Source organism: Hetaerina americana, unplaced genomic scaffold (genome assembly GCF_022747635.1).
Source record: "Hetaerina americana unplaced genomic scaffold, ioHetAmer1.1.p SCAF_3, whole genome shotgun sequence".
NCBI lineage: Eukaryota > Metazoa > Arthropoda > Insecta > Odonata > Calopterygidae > Hetaerina > Hetaerina americana.
The window spans coordinates 64368327-64389354 of record NW_027286874.1 but is presented as its reverse complement, the minus strand read 5'-3'; the positions used below and the strand labels follow the sequence as shown (position 1 = coordinate 64389354).

Sequence of the window (21028 nt, the reverse complement as noted above, 5' to 3'; positions counted from 1 at the left end):
GAAGTGTGGTTGAATATAAAAATAAACACAATGTTTTAGTAGTTAGATCAAAATATTTAATAAAATTTGATAACTTCAAGCACTCTACTAGACATTATGAGATGAAAGTTAGCGAACGAAAAATTTATCTCTGAAAGTAAGCGGTGCCATTAGAATAAGTCCTTTAATCGTGCCATTGCTGTCCACATAATTAATTATCAAGGATTCCGAATCCGAGAGCTACAAAAAAGTTCATGTGACCAATATGACTTTGTTTTGAACCACCGCAAATTGATCTTGTTTGATTGATTTGCATGGGCACCGAATCTGTGTGTTGATCAGTATTCAAGATATCCAGAGCTAGTGAGTAAAACTAAGTCACTCTCCCTGACGAATATCATGGGCCATTCCAAGTATATTTAGAAGAGTTGAAGGCCCGTGGATTCGGTCGCGATGCACACCTGCTCCGGTGAGTGCGTGGCCCTAAGGGCCCGTATCGCTGCGTTGGAGGGTATCGTGAATGAGCTTCGATCTAAGGTTGGCAGGAAGGTTACTCTTTCGCAGAGGGGATTGACTCTAGGAGGAGTTGCGAAAACTCGCCGAGCCAATGGGGCCGCACGGATTCGTCCAAATGCAACATGCGGCGGAGTGATCAAGAGGCCGCCCGGAGTCCGTTCCTTTGATGGAGGAGAGCTGCCATACCGGAAACCGGAGGATTGGAAGATTGTCCCTGGCAATAGCGGGGGAAAGTTAACGCTGCGGCGAGGGATGGGAGATGCGAAGGCAAACCTCATCCCCGTCTTCAACAGAAATCAGGTGCTATCGGAGGTTAATCCCAGCGGTAACTGCAGCCCCTACCTCCGCCCCTGTGATGGCACCAACCAGAAGGAACCGTCAGAGTAGGAAGGGGAGATTCTAATGATAGGCAGCAGTAACGTCAGACGTTTCCTAATGGTGCCATTGCGGGAGAAGGTAGACCATGAGGGTGTGAGCCAGCGCCAGATGGCATGGTGCATTCCTAGTGGCTGTGTTCCCCAGGTGACGAAGGCGGTGGGAGCGGCAGCTGCGGGCACAAAGTGTTCCATACTGCGGGTTGTGGCTCATGTTGGCATCACCGATGCTGCGGGCCGTGGATCCGAAGAGATTCTGAATTCCTTCAGGGATTTGAACTCGGAAGTGAAGCGGGTGGGTGATGTCGAGGGGGTTGATGTGACGCTCTTGATCTGCAGCCTTGTGCCGAGGATTAATCGAGGACCTCCGATTTGCAGCCGGGTGGAAGGCATCAATCAGAGGTTACGTGCTTTCTGCAGGGGTGTCGGGGCCTCCTTCGTTGACCTTCAGCTGGCTTCAGCTGGATCCAGTTGTGTAGGAATCTTTTGAACCGCTTTGGTGTTCACTACACGTCTGAGGCTGCCAAGTGTGTAGCGGGTAGGATATTCGAGCACTGTAGGGCTTTTTAGATCAAAGTGTAGGTCGGCGTGTAGGTCAAATAGTGGGTCTCTAAAGTCATCTTTACCAAATTACGTAGCTTTAAATGAAGTGAGGTTCAGTGCTAGCTAGTTCATTTAACACGAATCAGATAGCTCTGGACGGAAAATTTTATAAGGGATTCAATATTAATAAGAAGACAATCATCGTTAAAAATTCAAAAAAACCGTACTGTCAAGGGAATATTATCTACAGACTACCAGTCGACAAAGACAATTCAATGCTAGATTTAGACCAGCAAATCAAAGGTTTCTTATCCCATCAGAATGATTGCGACGTTATAATCGGTGGATATTTCAATGTCCCATCTATTGGCTGGAGCACAGACTCGTATAGTTTTAAAACGGGCGGTAAAGACAAAGATATCTGCGAATCGCTATTGAATTCTTTTACGCTTAACTCATTGCATTAACTTGTCACCAACTAGGGGCGATAATATTCTTGATTTGTTAGTAACGAATATTCCCGAAAAAGTTTTGAATATAGAAACTATGAAAAGAATTAGTGATCACAGGACAGTAAATGCTAAGTTTTCGCTACATGGGATCCGAAATAAAAAGCCTGCAAGGAAAATTTACTTGTTCAAAGAAGGTAACTACAATGGCCTAAAGTTCGTGCTACATAATCAATTTGAAAGTTTTAAGAAAGATAGTAATCATCGAAATATCGAGGGTACGTGGAATCACTTTATCACGTGCAATCGGAGATTACACGCTCAGCAGTCAAAAATTTTATTTCCAGTAAATTTATAAAAGATAGCACGGAACCTGGATGGTGCCACGCGGGTGTTAAAAAGACATTGCGACGTCAAAGGCTATGCCATGCCAAAATGAAAAGTATTAGGCATGATATCTCTAGCGACAAACTTATGATTACAAGACATCTAGGGCGAATGCTAAGAATGAATATCGGAAAGCGACAAGCGAATTCAAAAGGAAAAGGTCAGCGTAAAATTTTAAAGAAAATCCGAAAGCATTTTGGTCATACATCACTGAAGTTCAGTCAACTGTTAATTCACTCAAAAAAGTAAAAGGCGAAATAGTAACTAGCAGTTTGGAAAAGGCTAGCTTATTAAATTCCTTCTTTCAAAGCGTCTTTACCAAGGCCTCACTAAATGCCTCCGATAGCTTACCAAATTGTGCCGGTCAATCGATGCCCAATATTGAAATCTCATTCAATGGAATAGGAAGTTCGCTGAATAATATTAAGCCTAATAAATCCTCCGGGCACGTTGAAATACCCACTCCTGTATATAAGAATCTAGCTTCGGAAATTTCACATTAACTAGAAAAAATAATATTAAAGGAATCGCTGGTAAATCAACAAGGTTGCCAGAGATTGGAATACGGCTAATGTAACACCAATATTTAAAAACGGAGACAAGGGGGAACCGAGCAATTACAAACCTATTTCCCTCACAGCCATTTCGTGCAAGGTTATGGAATATATAGTTGCTAGTTCGATCGCGAGACACCTCCATAATCAGGCGTGATCAATGAAAAATCAGCACGGTTTCCGAAAGGGGAGGTCATGCGAGACACAACCTGCGCTTTTTATTCATGATATTCTTACTTCGGGAGAGAGCAATGCTCTAGTGGGCACATTTTTTTAAACTTTAGGAAAGCCTTCGACTAAGTAATCCATAGTTAACTACTCAAAAAGTTAGGAGTATCATGTCATAGATAAAAATATCCGGGGTTGGATGAAAGACTACGTGAATAGTCGGGTTCAAAGAGTATTCTTGGATAGAGTTAGCTCAAATGCAGTAGAAGTTACATTAGGTGTTCCCCAAATACCGGACATTTTTTATTCCTACTTAACGTTAACGACATGAACACCGTAGTCACTAGTAAGATAAGTTTATTTGCCGACGATGTCGTGGTGTACAAGTACAGTGATATCCGTTATCCTGATGACATAGAAGCTTTGTCCAATGACCTTAATGCTATACAACGCTGGTGCGACACAAAGCAATGAGAATTAAATTTGAAAAAGTGCGTAGTGATGATTTTTTGGAATAAGAACAATTCCCACCCGAACGCCTTCTGCATTGGGAACACCGAAATGAAATGTGCAGACTCAATTAAATACCTAGGCGTTATCCTCACTCACGATCTCTCTTGGGTGAAACACCCCCAGGGTTTATATGGATAAGCTAACAAAAATTAGGATTTATTATAAGAGTACTGGGTTAATGTGATAAAAAGGTCAAAGAGAATTTATATCTGTCGCTGGTTAGACCTCATTTAGAGTATGCTGCATGTATATGGGATCCTCACGGAGTTGGGTTAATTGCCGAATTATAGTATATCGCGTGAAGCGTAGAGGAGCTAGATTTGCAAAACGTTATGATAAACTTAGTAGCGTATCCAAAATATTAGTGTAGCTAGGCTGGGAATCACTCACGGAGCGAAGGTTAAATTACAGATTGAAGGCCTTGCATAAAAAGGAAAGTAGTCTCTTTAGCAGTGATGTTGAAAATGTATTATTACCTCCATCGCACAATGGTAGGAGAGATCATGTCATTTAAAGTAGAGAGATTAAGTGTAGATCAGGTAGATTGAAGATGTCATTTTTACCAAGAACGATAGGGGTTCATAATAACATCGTCCGACTGCGGTAGGATCATGTTCGTGTAAAAATTATTCTGGTGTATATTCAACCCCTGCCACACACCCTAGCGGTGGCTTGCGGGCTACATAAATAAATAAATAAAACATTTGTTGGCATTTCGTTAATATTACTTATTTTTTATGGAAGAATGGTTTCCCTCTCCATAACATCGAGAATTGAGTACCTCTTACAATAAAATTGAAGTTGCTGAATGCCTAAAAGAAAACAAGGGTTATTATTTTGGAACTCAAGAAATCACAAAGAAATATTTTTTAGTGTTTTTCAGTACCCTACAGGTCACCTCTAGGGTATGTTCCACGGGACGAATATAAAAAAAATATTTTTGACCCGAATATTATTTCCCCCTAGCGCGGTCGGACACTGTTATTCTCCTCCGTTTTCGTTCGTGGTAAAAATGAAATATTAAATGTAAGAGGTACACAGAGAATGTAAACCGTGAGATGGAAAGAGGAAATCTCAGTAGACGTTTCAGGTCTATGCGGGTTGAGATGGAAGGACAGCGGGGATAACTGGAGTGAGAGTTATACGTAGAGTAACATACAGCGGAGGGGACGACAGCCAGCAAGGGGTTGACGTTATATTGAATAAAAAAGTATGAAGAAGCGTAGTAAACATAGACCAAGCAATGGATAAAATATTATCAGTAGAGATAAAAGCAGAAACGACGAACTTGGTCATTGTTCAGGTATTCATGCCACCAAGCAATCATAATGAGGAAGAAATCGATAAAGCATACTATCAGTTAGAGAATATAATAGGGTCTGTTCCTGCAGGGAAATATTTGATCGTGATGGGAGTTAAGAATGCGATGGTAGGTAACGGAAGGGATATTGATGAGGTGGGGGACTACGGTTTAGGCACGAGAAATGACCGAGGGGAGAAAGCAATTGAATTCTGCCGGAGACAGGGGTTAGTCATCACATTATTCCTCACTGTGTGCGATAATCCAACTTCTATGACTGATAAACAAGATGCTTGCTTCTGTACCAGCATCGAAATAACTAAATCTGCTCACATTTCGTGTAACGAAGTCAATAGTTTCCTAAATACAGGTAGTAGTTCCTGTAGTTCCCCGCTAGTTGTGATATTCAATAACGAGCTAAAATAAAATTAGTTGTATTTTCATTTTATACGAGTTTTAGTTGCGGAGACTACATTCTGATTCTTAACTTTGGCCCATTATTTCTACTCTAAGAAGAGTGAATTGTTGGAGGCGGAGGAGGAGGATTGGTAATATTGATAAATTAGCCGGCTGGGAGGAGGGATTAATACAATGTTAACACTTAATTATTAATACAATATTAATAAAATACAAGCAAATCTTTTTCAACATTGTCAACATGGAGGCTAACCATACACCTTTAGCCCCTCTCTTCCTACCACGACCAATCCTTTCCTTCCTCCCTCCTCTTCCCCTCCGTCCAGAGATATGTATACTGTGTGTGACCAGTATTTTTACTTGAAGATGTCATACCATAATGAAACCTCTGTCATAAATAAAAAAAATCTATGTGGAAAAGTCAAGGTGTTTATTTTTCAATTTCAACATAAAAAACTCGTGCATAAAAGTAATTTAATATTCGTGAGTATCTACGACCGTGATTATGCAGCAACCGCCGCTCTTGTAAAAACCAAATCTAGGCATGCATAAAATTAAAATCTGTCTATTTGCGAAATTTCTTTCATAATGAACAAGGAAATGAGTAGCAAAGAGGGGTACATAATAAATAGTTTTTTTTTAAATCTGAGGACTTGGCCGATAATGTATAAATCATGATAATTAATTCTACACGCTAATAGACCCTCAATCGTGATATTAACTGCTACGTAAATAACTACACCTGACTTCAGTTTCAGTTCTGGATCTTCAGATTTCGAAATTCATAAACGATTTGCAATCAGACCTTACCTCTTTGATTTTATTTTGGCAAAACAAATGATTAAATAAAGATTGAATAATGAAATTTCAAGGGAAAATTGTCCTAGAACAATATTTAAAGGAGTGATATCGCTTGGACAAATATCAACCAGACTAAATTCAAGAGAAATATGGAAAACGTATGGAATATTGAAAATATCCCAAAAAAAAGTGAAACGACAAACTTGAAATTAGAGACGGCATGAGGGAAAACCAATGTGAAAAAAAAACTTTCCCTAGCTGACAGAAACACAAAATTGGGAAGGATATTAAGAGAAGTCGTTAGGGAACTTTCACCAATTTCTCGAAGCGTCGCGAAGGGGACCTTGCACCGACGAGGCCTAATTAAATTTTCGAGCTTCGGCGGCAACAAGAGGACCTGAACTGAAAGAGGGATGAGTACGGGGAAAATGATTTCGGAGGCGAGGTAAAAGGAAGGGCCGGGGGGGGGGGGGCGAACAAGCTTCGCGGCTCGAAGTAGAAACGTTCATGCGCTAAAGAAGCAAACGAGCCAATCTTGGGAAGGCAAGACGGACGGGTAATGTCAACACACCGGATGCTACGACACTTCGGGAGAAGGGGGGAGGGGCATGGAGTGCTCCCCCGTACTTCTTGATACGAAGGTCAGGAAATAATGGCGCCCTTTTTCCCGACTCTTGTTTTCAGAACGAGCGCGTGTGCTCGGCGTGGGAATCAGCGAGATGCTTCGCGGGATGGGGCGTGTTTGTTAAGGAGGGCGTGGGGAGGGCTATTTTGGTGTGTGGGGGGAGTGGGAGGTAGGTTGCGAGATGGGTGGGGAACGGGAAAAGAAGAGGGCTGAAAGGGAAGGATTGGCGAGGGGGGTGACTGGGGTCGGAAGACGAACCCTAGGGGTGGGGAAGTGTTTGCCGGAGGGGTTGTGGGTGGGGGTATGGAGAAAAGGGCGTAACTCGAGGGACATATGCCCGCTCACGGATACGATTTCTTCAAAGCCGAAGCGAATTGCCGGAGGTGCGGCCGCAGACTTCTCTCGACGAAGGAAGCAGCACCTTTTGTTCGATTTCAACGCCTGACCACTCCGCGCCTTCGCCTCGAGGGAAGCGCATAAAGGACGGGGAGTCGACGGAGAAAAAAGAATTATCAGAACCCACCGGAGTGTTCGAGTGCGATAAAGTCAGGCAGGGGGCGTGCAAGGGAGTGTTTGCCACTACTTCCGTGAGTCCCGACTCACCCAAGTGCCGTGCAGGTAGCGGGCGCCACATACGCGGAATGCTCAAAGCACTGTGCCACACAGTCGCGCAGACGTCGAAGTCTCTGATCCCGAGGAGCGATTGATCAGGATATTTCCCGATGGCGTGTGATTTTTACGTCAGTTTCAAGGTCCTGGAGCTGGTGAGTATTCATTTTTTCATCACAATCAACGTAAAGCAATCCTCGTAGACTAATGAGACGATACACGGAGCCTATTGGTACACGTATATTCACACCCATCCGATTTAATTGGTAAGCGCTGACACGAGCGAGATTCCTGGCTAGTGGTGTCGATTTGAAAAGTTATCAACCCTTTTCTCTATAACTCTTACGACCATTTTGTGTGAAGTTCAACTAGAAAAGCGGAATGAAGTGTCGATACATTTGTGTTCCATCATCAGTTCTACCAGAGAACATTGCAATATTGCTTTTTTTCATACACCACCAAAAACAGTCACCCTTCTCTCTTCCTCTTTCTTTCATACTTTCTCTCCTCCCGGTAATTAATTTCTAAGGATTGCAGGGAATTCGTCTTTTATTCCTATTTCTTCATCAAATATCCGATTAAAAATACTAACGTTTTATTTCCCAGCTCAATCTTCCCTCTCGCTCTCTCACGAACAGAAATATTTAAAAAGAAACGAGGTTTTTAGAAAATAATCATATTTTTATATTTCTATAATTATATGCGAAAGAAACGCATTTGCCGGTAAAGATAAAATTAAGGAGTCACAAGTAGAACTGGTCCTTCCATATTTGGCCACTACAAATATAAGATAAAAAAGTAGGACATTTATCTAATCTTCTTTAGTAGAAAACAACTCGTTAAATTATTAAAAATTCTATCAAATTCATGGCATTGTTTAATTATTCAATATTAGTCATAAATCATGTTTTTGCTGTTATAGTTTATTGTATATATATATATATATATATATATATATATATATATATATATAATGGGCTGACAAAATATAACACAAATAGAATAGAATAGCAACATTTAAAAGGACACTCACACGGATAATTGTTCGAGCTTTCGGCCCTCTCAGAGGCCTTCTTCAAGAGAGACTCTAGAGACTGTCTCTCTTGAAGAAGGCCTCTGAGAGGGCCGAAAGCTCGAACAATTATCCGTGTGAGTGTCCTTTTAAATGTTGCTATTCTATTCTATTTGTGTTATATTGTGTCAGCCCATTATTGTGCCGCTCGTGTGAGTTTTTCCGTACAATCGTTATATATATATATATATATATATATATATATATATATATATATATATATATATATATATATATATATATATATTTCAACTCAGTTTCACTAAGGCATATGAACTGCTGAAAAACCTCTTGAAACTAGGATCTAATACGTGTAAGGTAAAAAAGAAGTGAAGCTGCTATTAAATAAAAAAATACGTGCATTAATGTAAAAATATACTGAACTCAACTTCTCAGTTTGCTATATATTTTGCGGCCATTTCGGATTACGAACAAAATCATCAAGAATCTAAACCAACCAGTGCTAATGCCAGTGCTAATCCTTATTTCATCCGTTAAGACCCTCGACAGTCACTCATAAATTTCGGGGTTGGTTGCTTCCAACCGTTACTGTTTCGATTGCGCCACCCAAAATTAATGAACTTTTAAAGTATGCTCCTCCATAACTCGATATCTCTTAACAAGCTGATCGTGGGAAAGTCTAAGAATTTATGAACGCAAAGAAATGGCCTCGATCGGCTTGGCTTTCACGAAATGGAGGAGGTGCGAGGAGAGTAAGCACTCCCAACTACACGTGCACATTAGTTTTTCATGCACCTGTTGCCGGTACAGAAATATGCCACCAACCTCAACTTGTGCCGAAATATTATTATTCCAAACACAAGTTAATCGTAGGTGGGGTTCTCTTGGATCTGGGAAGTAGTGGCATTTGCACTGAAATGAACTTCATTATTAAATTCTTCGCAAGTTTAGTTTTACATAACATGGCTGAACGTAGCTCCCGCATTCTTTTAAGGAAGTTGGTTGCATTTCATGAAGTTCTTAGATCTGACGACATAATATCACACCAGTCAACGAACGCAAAAATGCTGAGATATGCCTCAAATAATGACTTTCCATAAACTAGTCGCTGGCACGGAACTAGACGGATAATCTCATTTTGTGCCGAAATGTTATCATTCCATGTACTTTAACTTAACTCAATGACAGCTACTCAATTTTCTCTGAACCTCTGAAGTCCTTGACCACTTTGTTCAGTTCATAATGATAAAATCCATTCATAAATCCGTATGTATTTCACATTCAATCTTCTTATACACGTAATTAGTCAAATCATTAGTATACTTGAGGGAGGCAACAAACGACGGTTTACTGAAAGAGCATCTCATACAAGAGATATGGAGTCATCGCTAAAAAAATGATTCTTTCATGATATTTCAAGTTTCGAATGATAATTAGTTAGCAATTTCATACCATGTCGTTGACAACTCTAAGGAAAACTTTAAGTAATCTCTCTAAATCACGCCTTCGTTCCTCCCAATACAAAATCCCGCGAGTCAACTTGGTATTTTGTAATTATTCGCAGGGGCTCGTGATGTGTAGCAACTAATGCAGTGTTTGAATAACACCACATTGTTTCCAAGTCATGGGAACACCGTCAGTGTGCCAAGGTTACAGCAGGCGCACCGGTCTCAAAGCTTCATATATAAAATTATGCGTGACCTCCGTGAAAGCGAGAGATAAAAAGTAAAATTAGGGGTCATTTCCCAGGCACCGTTGGCTCATCTATTACAGTGGCACTTGAAATACGGAGAAAAACCATTTTAAAAGTCCAGAAGATGACTTTGTTTTCCGTGCCATGCAAATCTTCAGCTCTCCGCCATTAAAAATGGTTTTAAAAAGGGGATTCAGGAACTAATTGTACGTTCATCTCTCGAGGATTTTTATGTTGTTTTTAAGTTAGGAATTTAGAGAAAGTTAAATGACTGCTTTTGATCGCTACCATCAACTACCAAACCGACCTTTGTGATTATTACGGTGTTTATGGTTTTTTTAATATAGTGTAAAGGCAGCTTTACTCTCAACTGTCAAATTAGTATTTTTTAGATAGATATTTTAGTACGCTGTATCCCACCATGTAACTAGATGCCTCACTATCAACTTTCATGACCTTAAAAACATTTTGCCTCAAACGTGTAACCTTTTGATTATTTGTGCAAATAAACATGCTTGTTATATAAAGTCGACTGTGGAAGCCATTATCTGCTTGGTTTAATTTCACCTTAAGTGTGACAAGATATTACAACTCAGTTAAGTTTCATTGTTTATTGATTAGCACAACACGTGTTTCAATGTTTGAACAGCATCATCGAGTGTGTTTCACACTGGATGCTGTTCAAACACACGCAGTGCTAATAAAGAAACAATGTGACATTACCCTGAGGTGTAATACCTTGCCACATACCTATTGCGAACCATCGCTGTGGCACTTTTAGACTCATGTTCCATAAGAATGCCAATACTACGATGCCAGTACATTCAATTTTAGAAATACAGAATATAATGGAATTCAAATGTGATAATATGGCAGCATTTTACTCGTGTTGCTGAACATAAAACCAAAATAAAAATTCATCCTACCGACAGTCCCTGTTTTCCTCGTAGATTCGAGATTTAGTAATAGTAAAAAGTATGGTTATTCAGTATTTTAAAAATATCTATGATGAGAAACACATGAATAAACCACATACACCACGCCACCTGACACGATATAAACAAAAATACTATTTATAATTCCGAAAAAATGGAAATAGTCGATTTCTCTTTTGAAAGAAGGAATCCAGTGAGGCTATGCGTCGCTTTGAGGGTACTTGCAACAAATCCAAGGTCTCTACATTCCGCACTTCTACACAGATACTCAAAACAGTTTCACTATCTTTCAACAGATTTTGGCGGTTATATGTATAACCTTCAAGCAAGTAACAGATGATGAAGGAACTCGTCTGCAAATCATTCTTCGTAAGCTGTCTGAAGAATGGCCTCTACTTAACAGCATCACCTGGGATGAGCACGGTTCCTCCCTTGCTGACGTCACTTACGGAGGCTACGTCATCATCTGCGCAGGTCTCTTAGCAGGACAAATTGCTGGGGAACTGAAGTATCCAGTAATGGTGAGTGAAACACGTTCAACACGGGATTAAAAAAAGAACTTATCCTTATCAAACCTTCTGGTGGATTTCGAGAAATTTGCGCTCAATATAGTAAATATGTACATATGCGAGAAAGTAAACGTGCGAATTAATCGGACTAGCCGCCAATTTTTTAATCAAGATTTATTAGCACGAAGCACTTAAAGCCAGCCAACATCTGCCTATATATATAATCTATACATGTTCAATAAATTTCTACTTTCTCCAAGTCGTAAATTTATAGTGTAAGCAGTTTTCACTTTGATCTTTTTCAGTCATATAATGACGAAAACGCATAAAGTGAGACCTGTTTATAACGGCGACACCTTTAATTTCTTAGGCGGATAAAATGGCCTTTCACAGCGGAACGTAATGCCTCTGTCCACTTTAATGACGAGTACACTTAGTGTGTATGAATACTTGTGCTTGAAGGCCGTTGCTATTTTTTTCAAGCGATGGAGGATGACACAAGCTCAGGCCATTTTAACCGTAATTGAGTTTTTTTTACACGGAGGTGAATATCCAATTCACCGTTAACGAAAATTTCACATATCAGTTGAAAAAATTACCGTTTGGAGTAGAGTGATGGGGTAGCAAACGAGAAAACATATTCGAAAAACAAGTACATGTTTCATTTCGTATAGTGCCCGCTGGCCAAATTTTCTTTTTCCCATTTAATAAGAATTAATGACTCCTTATACATTTTGAACGCACTGAGATACATTCCAACATTGAAATGCAGCATCTACGCATATTTAATTCAGCTTTTATGATTATCAGTCGGAAACAATCGTTAGGAAAACATCCGCCTCAGTATCTACTGCAAAAATCATACGATATACTCGCCTATTATATAAAAGTAATGATTTCAGTCCCACATATTTAACAGCTAGCAATTAATATGTGTTTTCATTCGATTTAATTGGTCTATAATATGTCGCAATTGATTAAGTCACTTCTCCCGAGCCACCTCATAGGTATGTGCCACTTCTGTCATCTACATGATTTTATATCCGACACGTATACTTGCGTTTATTAACAAATACGCCTATTCTCATACATTGGAATGGTCAAACTCTTATCGTTCAACCTGTTTTCCAAGAGTGGTGATAATAGCTTCCGAGGGAGAAACACCGGTGTCAGGGACGTAATCGGTTTTCCCCAGGCACAGACAGAAGTCTTTGTTGCGAGGAAACTTTCTGACCTCGTTTGCGAGCAGGAGTTAATTCTACCTGAAGTGTGCAGGGCGTTGAGAGAAAAAAGCAACACACTATGGAGTGTTGCAAGAAAAACTATGTATATCTAGGTACTTCATTAAAAGTTATTTGTATAAAGCCCATATTATGTTAAGATCGACGCAACAAAAAGCTACGTAAATGGTGGCAAGTCTCCTGGGACACTTCTTTGTCATCTACTCAAGATCAATTGTTAGTTTGTACATAATTTACCATTAAAAATTCAGCAATATTAAACCATTCCTCTCCGTCCACATTCGAATAAGCAAGAGGATATAATGATATTAATCGTAACTAATTAAAACTGCAGCTGCAATGAATTAATTTGCTTAACCAATTTTGATTATGGCCCACCAATGTTTTCCCGAGGCTACGAGCCTCATGTTGGTACTCACCGGTGGTAAGGAACAGGCATGTCGGCTTCATCAATAGTAAAGACGTAACCATGGGATGGTCCAGGCCATCAGATGCGAAAGGACTCCCCCACCCCACGCCACTCGAAATACCTAAGACACAGTAGCGTAGCCGCCCTGGGAGGTCCCTGTATTTACCTACCACCGCAAGAGTAATTTATCCTTTCCCCGACCACTGCGGCAGACCAAGAGCTACTCTAGTGCCACAACACAACATTCTTCCTACTTCCCTGGCTTCCCACCACCGGGTTGAAATCCTGGAGACGGCAGATATTTTTCATTGGTATCCACGATCCCTGCTTGAGGTGCTTTGTGGAGAGCACTTTGAAATGGGTACGCCGTCCGTCTGATGGGTCGTTAAACTGCGAACCCCTTGGAGCCTTTCGTTTAGAGTGGGCTAATGGCGACGTCGGGTTTCTCTCCACCCTTCATACTTTTCTATTCATCCCTAATCGGCAAATAAAGACCTCTATCTATTTATCTAATGGCGCAAATGACCTTAACTGTCGGTCGCCTCCCCAAAAAACTACTACTTCCCATTTCCAATTTGGTCGGTTTCTCTTGTCCCAACTTCCTAACCCACTCCACTCAAGCTAAGAGACCTCAAAGTAGAAAAAATGCAGCCGATTCGACGAAGCAGCTACTATGTGCTCGCTTGAGTTTCTGGAGAGCGTATAAGTTTACCGATAGTTTAGGTGGGGAAAAGAGGAATAATTTTGAAATTGAATTTGCCTAAATAGGAAAATCGGGGTATTTTAAGCTGAGGAATAAATCGTACAATTGGTGAACTTTACTTTTCAGTTCACTCCTACAGAAATCAAAACTAGATTGCTATGAAATGATTTTAAAAAGCACGAAATTTTCGTCCATAAATCACATTTGACCATTGTGACACCACTGCCCATTTAAGGGGATTTGCCAAAAACATGGATTCTGACTGCTGGTATTCTTTGCTATGGTTGGCTGATAGATAAAAACATTCTATTTTCACCATTTCTTGGACTTTTTTCTCAAACAAAATAAAAATTCCCTTGATCGAACCACACTCAAGAAAAAAATCATGAATTCAATCCTGCCACGGGATTGCTGAAATCAAGTATGCAGTCATGACATAAGATTATCGATGTTTCACGTCTTTTTCACGGTATGGTATATTAATCCTCCTAATTGTCCTTCTTCATTCTGACTCTCCATATTCATCCCAACTCCTTCCAGTCTAATTCACCTCAGCCTCATTTCAAACATTCCAACACCCGATACCAAAATTCTAAAACGCACGTTTATGCTGAGTCAAGGTTTCTTTCGGGTGCTGCGATTACTGCGTATTGAGGTCTGTCCTGGAATTTTGGTGTTTTTAAGGACTTGTGAAAAGGAGAGGTAATATATCGCGTGTGGAATAATGTCATGGATCGACCAACGATTCCATAAAATTAAGACATTCGGTTGAAAAGGATTAATAGGAACTACCATCTTAACTAGACGACACTTTTGTTTTTCTTTCCTCAAGAATCGTCCCTTAACATTTGTGTATACCTATCAAAAAAGTAAATTATCTAAAACACGGCGAGATTCGTATTATATAAGAACAATCTTTTTATGCCAAAACCTCCATCAAGCAGTTATTGTTTACCATATAATTCTGCAATGAATCTGAAAGTGACCAATATACTCGTAAACCCACTTCGGGCAGAGACATGGGCGCCATGGCAAATGAAAGGTAAATATTGTCAGCGAGGATTAAACTTCCTTTTGAAATGTCACTGGAAATTAAATTTCGACATGAGTTTTAATAAATAGCAATGAGAGTAAAACATGACAACATTTTTAATTTAGCACTAAAATATATTGATGATAAATACTAATTTATTTGCTTCTAAATGCCAATCTATCATATAATATTGTAATTTAGACCTACCCGTGCCAAATTACACTGACAATGAAAGCCTCTTGTCAGGTGAGTAGAAGTTGAGCAACTTGTAAGAAACCATAGCCATATACTAGTTAATGTTTTTGCTCACTTTTGGTCTAATTTGTGAGACTTCAATATGGAGAAATGCTTTATTGTAAATTCTTCTCGTCAAATTAGACGAGATTGTAACATTTTCATTTTCTTTTATCTACCTTACAATGGAATGAACAGAATGACTTCATTTAAATGTAGCCAGCCTTGCTTGATCTAGACTGACACCCTCACCATTTTCTCAATTAATGGACATGCATGATATAATAAAGCAGTGCACTCATGAGCTCTACAATTACTGTTATGTCAGAACTATATTAGCAGTTATGGATGGAAGAAGAGGTACCCTACGCATATGAGGTGCAATTTTGAAAACTTGAAGAACTCTCTGAAATTTTCAGTTTGTGCACATTGGTGGCTTTTGCATGCCAATTGGAGCAAAATCTAATGGACTAATAGGTAGGTAGTTTACCAGTAAATAGAGATCAGTTCACCAGTGTAAAAACCATAGTTCATGCATAAAGTTCTAGTCACTGATAGCTCAATGGATAGAACCAGAACTGGTGGTGTAGTTCTCCCTCGTTCAGCTCTTGGGCAATGCCATGGAAAAACCCTGCCTTAAATCCAACTTTTGTAATTTTCTGGTAACTTGAACTTTTTGGATTGTCTAGGAAATGGAACTGGTCCCCCTACCCTGAGAGAGCAAATTTAATACACTTTCTGTGTGAATATCATGTCTTAGGGCTAAATTCAGGATGAGATCTACCCTCACCCATTAAAACCATTCATTGGGTTGATTACTGTTTTCTTGTGGGCAAAAAGGTCTAAAACACAATATTTTTCTTTCATGATTTCAGGAATGTTTCTTCCTTGGACTGGGGGTTATTTTATATTCAGCCCTAGGTGGTCTAGAGTTGGCATCCCTAGAACTATTGAGGCCTGAGTTAGTTGATAATGCAGCAATTCTTGGCTGTCTATCACTTCTCATGGCACTCATTTTCATATTCGATCTCATTGCTGGAACTAAGCGACGTAAACAGCAAAACCAGAAAGTTGACCATTACTGGAAAGGTGTAACTATATCTAAAAGTATTTCAACGTCAACAAGAGGCACTCAAATTGATCCTGACCTGGATGATGAAGATGAGATCCTCAGTATTGCATCTTTACCCCTGCCACCTCCTCCTGGAGGAGTTAAAACAGATACTCCAAGGTGAGGGTATAATATTATTCTTCACTTGGATAAAGTATTCTTGGATAATCTATAACCATTGAAAAAAGATATGTGAATTAAGGTATAGTGCTTAAACAAGGAAAATATTTTTTTTAATATTACAACCCATGGTATATACAAGTATGTCATGTATATACTCGCATGCTTATTTTACAAGAGTTGCTCATTAAATATTGAGCATAAAATTTCCAATTCTCATAATTTACTGTGGAAAATTTTATTTAACAAGATATTTTTTGCTTAATGTATACATGATTCAAGTTTCATAACTATGACTCTAATATTCCATCAGTGGTAGCATTGTAAGTTGAAACATGTTCAGTTTGCCTACATCTACTTCTGATGACAATAAATGCTTTTTGTAAAGGTGTTTCTTCACATTGGAGAGCAGGACAAAGCCACTAGGGGCTATGTCTGGACTGTAGGGAGGATGAGGAACACATTCGAAAATGATTTTTGTGAGATAGTCATGATTTCACAGAATCCACTGCAAACAAACTAATATCAAATGCAATCCTTCTGTTACCAATGTGTGGGTGGCACCCAATGAAATTTTCAATACTTTTGATAATACTCCTAACATTATCCAATGATTTTCTCTCATGATGCTAGCAGTGATTTTAATGTTTACTTCTGTGAGGCAGGAGCTTTGGGTTCACCTTCCTTTCACATTGTGTCCCCTCTTTAATCATTTAAAGCACCTTTTAGCAGTGCTCTGGGGTAGAACAGACTCTTCATAAGCCTCGTGTAGTATTATATAGGTCTTGGATAATGATTTGTTCATGTGAAAAGCAAAATTTTGATGCAGTATTGTATGTAACTTCCATTGTTGCTGTTGGTGAATTGAACATGTTTCATTGCAATTACTTCCACTTGAGGAATCCTGGAGTAAAATCAAAGAAATTTTTGCCACATATACACAAGAAATTCAAGCTAATATAAAATTATATTTTTGCAAAAAAATGTTGGAATAACAAAAATGATGACAATTACATATTGAACAGTCCTTTTATATCCATTATTAAAAATTACTTCAATAAAATACTGTAAGGTTGGTTACATTAAAACATTCTGATGAAATATTATCATCACTTACCTGCCAGTACTTATACAGTTGAATACTTACCTGTCAATCAAAATTCATTATCTCTAAACTATGTCAAATTTCATACTATTTTCTTAATCGGAAAATTAACTAATGTCTTACTGTGCGAACACACCAAAAGATTGATTGAATTTGAACATGCATTGAATTCATGTTGTTAATTGAAATAAAGAGCTTTGAGATTAGTTCAATGAAGACTCTTGAGTTGAATGAGATATTCATATGTTGAAAAATATTCTGAAGTTAAAAATTACTCTTGAAGCTGTTTAATATTACATGACTATCAAAAATGTAATGTTCTAGATTTCAATGCAAAAGTAGTCTAGAACATAGTTTGGCAATATTTTAATGTGCACATATGTGATAAAATTACCAAGAGTAATACTAATCTAGGAGTTATATACAGGCTGACCTTGGTATATTGTCTGAACCACCACCAAAAATTTAGAAACCTGTTTTGTACGTCAAGTCTATCATAGTATATGGGTTTATTGAAATTAGCATTTTCATAAGAATACTAGTTCTTGATTTGGTAATCTTCTAAAACCTTGTCATTCAATCATTTGATTTCACAAAGTTAAATGTGTGAGCACTTTAAAAGTGGAAGCCAAACTTAAAATAATCAAAACTTTTAATAACATAAAGTATATGGTACAATTTTAAAGTATAGCTTAGTATTTTTTATGGAAAGTATTAGGAATAGATTATTTCAAAATTTGCTGCAAAGTATTTTAGTACCTAGAAGATGCCTTGTATATGGGAGGTCGAGGTATCTATATATTGTATCATAATAATATATTTTTCACACTGCCAAATTTAAGTCCAATGCATGCTTAATTTATTTCATTTTATACCACTAAGGAAAAGAATTTCATTTAATTAAAGGTTTCATAATTATGGTGAATTGAAAACTGTTCCTTATAGGGCCTCATACCTATACTATTTTATGCTAGCCTAATGTTGCCAAAGACTAAATATAATTAATTCTTTCCTTATTTTATGGATTCTACTCCTTATTGGTATTTCACCTAGATTAATTATATTCAAAGTACTACTCTTCTATCAATTAAAGCATCCAACATTAACAATTAAAGCGACTCAAAGATTGCATCATAGGTTGCTAAGCTCTGTTCTATGTTGACCTAGATTTTGAATGGTATAAGTTATACTTATGACAGGGAGTATATATTTTGTTGAAGAAAATTACCATTTCACCTAGTAACCTATGCCTACATAAAATCATTTTCACAAATTCCCCTCATATTTGCATTATTAAAACATTGTTTCCCGGACAAATACAACTCCATAACAGGCTGAAACTTGACCTACCTTGAAATGAATCAATCCCCAAAATCCCTTCTGAAGAGTTGATCAAAATAGCCATATGCAGCTGCTGGCCTTTACTTTCAGTACCATTAAGAGGAGAGTCCTAAAAGTACTTCACTTATTCAAATATGGCTCTCCTCACACTCAGGAGTCAACAGAAGAGCCAATCAAATGGGCGACCATCAGTTCACTGGGAGGAGGGCTCGGAAATGGAAAAGAAAATGACTACTGGAACAGCATCTACGACATCAAAATCAACTCCCCACACAAGCCTCCCACCAATTCCCTCTTCTCCCGCTCCAAGCTCCACAAGGACACACTCAAGTCTCGCTCCACTTTCCCCGGGATATGTGCAGCAGACAGTCCTCCAGTGGCCGTCTCCAATTCCGTGTCCCCCTCTCTCCCAGCCCCCCTCCCCATCACTTTCCTCTTACCCGTCTACTCCATTGCCACAGGATCACGGGGCCGTGGACAAAACACTCCGGGACGAGCACACATTACCCAGTGAGGAAGTGAAACCCTCAAAGGAGGAGGAGGAGGAGGAAGAGGTGACCAAACCAAAGGAATTCCTCCCACAGAGGCAAAAGAGCCGTCACCCCAAGACGGAGAAATCAAAAATGGAACCATCATGAGGAGGAGAAGGAACTTTTTGTGCATTTTACTCAAGGACACTGTTGGTGACTGATGAATGAGTACAAAAAGAAAAGAAAAGTTAGAGCGTGTGTATTGAAAATAAGAACATAACTTCCTTTATTTTTAGCCTGCAGTGTGATACATAACAAAAAGAACTTAAGACCAAGGACAGAATATTCCAGTGCAAAAAAATGTCCAGACAGTTCTTTATTATTTGAATTCCAAATTTATGCTGTTGTATTGAATTGTTACCTATGTTTCGGTGACAGAAATTATGAATACAAATTGATGACAATAAAACAAAACATGTAGCATATGATTTGTGTGTGATTAATATTGTTGGATAGGCCCAATAGTACAATGCCAAGTAATTTCAAGCATTCATTGAATTTTTTCCCAGTTAGTTAACTTAAAGGATATGGTGAATACAAAAATATGCATGCATTCACAACATTTATAAGAATACCGCAGCACCAATGGTAGATTATAGGATGAACCTCTTCAACAAATTCTCACAACTTAAGCTTGATAAAACAACCACAACACATATGACATTGATGTGGATAAAACTGTCGAGCCACTTTAAATCGTTGTTCAGAATAAAATAGGTTTGATATAACCCTACTTCTGCAGAGTCTCTAGAACATCACACTTTTTGTGCCCTTTCTGTACAATACTTATTCATCCTTTAGAATGGGCTCAATCTCTCCCTAATGTACAAAAGTAGACTGCCATTTTCTGTAGGCACCATTCACATTGAGCATATTGGGTATTAATGTTACAAAAAAATCTTCAGTCGAGCGGCTTTTTCTTGGCCTATACAGATGACTCAGAACAAAATAAAATGTAACACATATAGCTACATCATTCAACCTTTTACAGAATTATTTATAAATATATACACACATGTATAATACAAGAGATATGGATGCCCTCTACTACTAGGCAGACATTATAACTACTTTTGAGCCAACACAATTCATGAAATATCTTCTGAAATGCATATGGTCCCTGATAAACAACACATATAATAATATTCACATATGAGACTTTTCCTAAGGCTATATTCCCATGAGCTATTGGTAGGATCATATTTATTAGGTTTCTCAATAGGTGAAGAAAAATATTTATTTGAGTTTGCGCACTTTTATAAAGTGTCCATGGCATTACTTGAAATATATTGGCCATCAGCAGCACCTTCTCCTGAACAATACTAACAGATAAAAGAGTTACCTCAAAAGGTGACATGCACTCCCAATGTTCACAATTCTGTCGACACTTTTAGTTGACCAATGTTTCCAATCTTCAATTGACCTTGAGTCACTACCTTGACACCGGGACATCATTACTGGCAACTACAGTCTGTGGCTGTTCATTGTGATTACCGTTTATGCCTCTTTGCCTTTGCTCCATGGTTATGTACTGGCGAATGAGACGAGATATTTCATGGGCCTGGTCTGTTTGCAGACGCGTTATCCTTTGCTGCATCAAATTGCCACATTTCATATCCAAGAACAGGGCACCTTCCTCTGATTTGACTTTCCTTGTCGAGATTACTTCAGCAAAAGGATAATGCAGCAAAGTTTCCTGAAAATATAATACAATGAGATATTAAAGCAGCCACTCATTTTCTAGACTCCTGTTCCTGACTTTCTCCCAATTTTCCTGATAAGCATGCTGCATTTCC

The 21028-nt window shown here is 38.7% G+C and overlaps 2 protein-coding genes across 3 annotated transcripts in view; one reads left to right on the top strand and one right to left on the bottom strand.

Moving 5' to 3' along the window:
• Positions 1-7302: 7302 nt before the first annotated feature.
• Positions 7303-19449, top strand: LOC139690946 (uncharacterized). 2 transcript variants are annotated; one of them, XM_071588593.1, is made up of 4 exons: positions 7303-7390; positions 11193-11417; positions 15901-16256; positions 18857-19449. In XM_071588593.1, exons 1-4 carry the CDS (start codon positions 7349-7351, stop codon positions 19338-19340), a joined length of 1107 nt encoding a protein of 368 aa, XP_071444694.1. In that variant the 5' UTR covers positions 7303-7348; the 3' UTR covers positions 19341-19449. The 2 variants fall into 2 exon arrangements, with proteins under 2 accessions (XP_071444694.1, XP_071444695.1); XM_071588594.1 differs by having other exon boundaries at positions 18793-19267.
• Myo10A (Myosin 10A) overlaps positions 19431-21028 on the bottom strand; it is a 247824-nt gene continuing 246226 nt past the window's right edge. Inside the window, exon 55 of the mRNA XM_071587864.1 lies at positions 19431-20928. Within this exon, the coding sequence (XP_071443965.1) occupies positions 20665-20928 (264 nt within the window). The 3' untranslated portion in view covers positions 19431-20664. The remainder of the gene's footprint in view (positions 20929-21028) is intronic.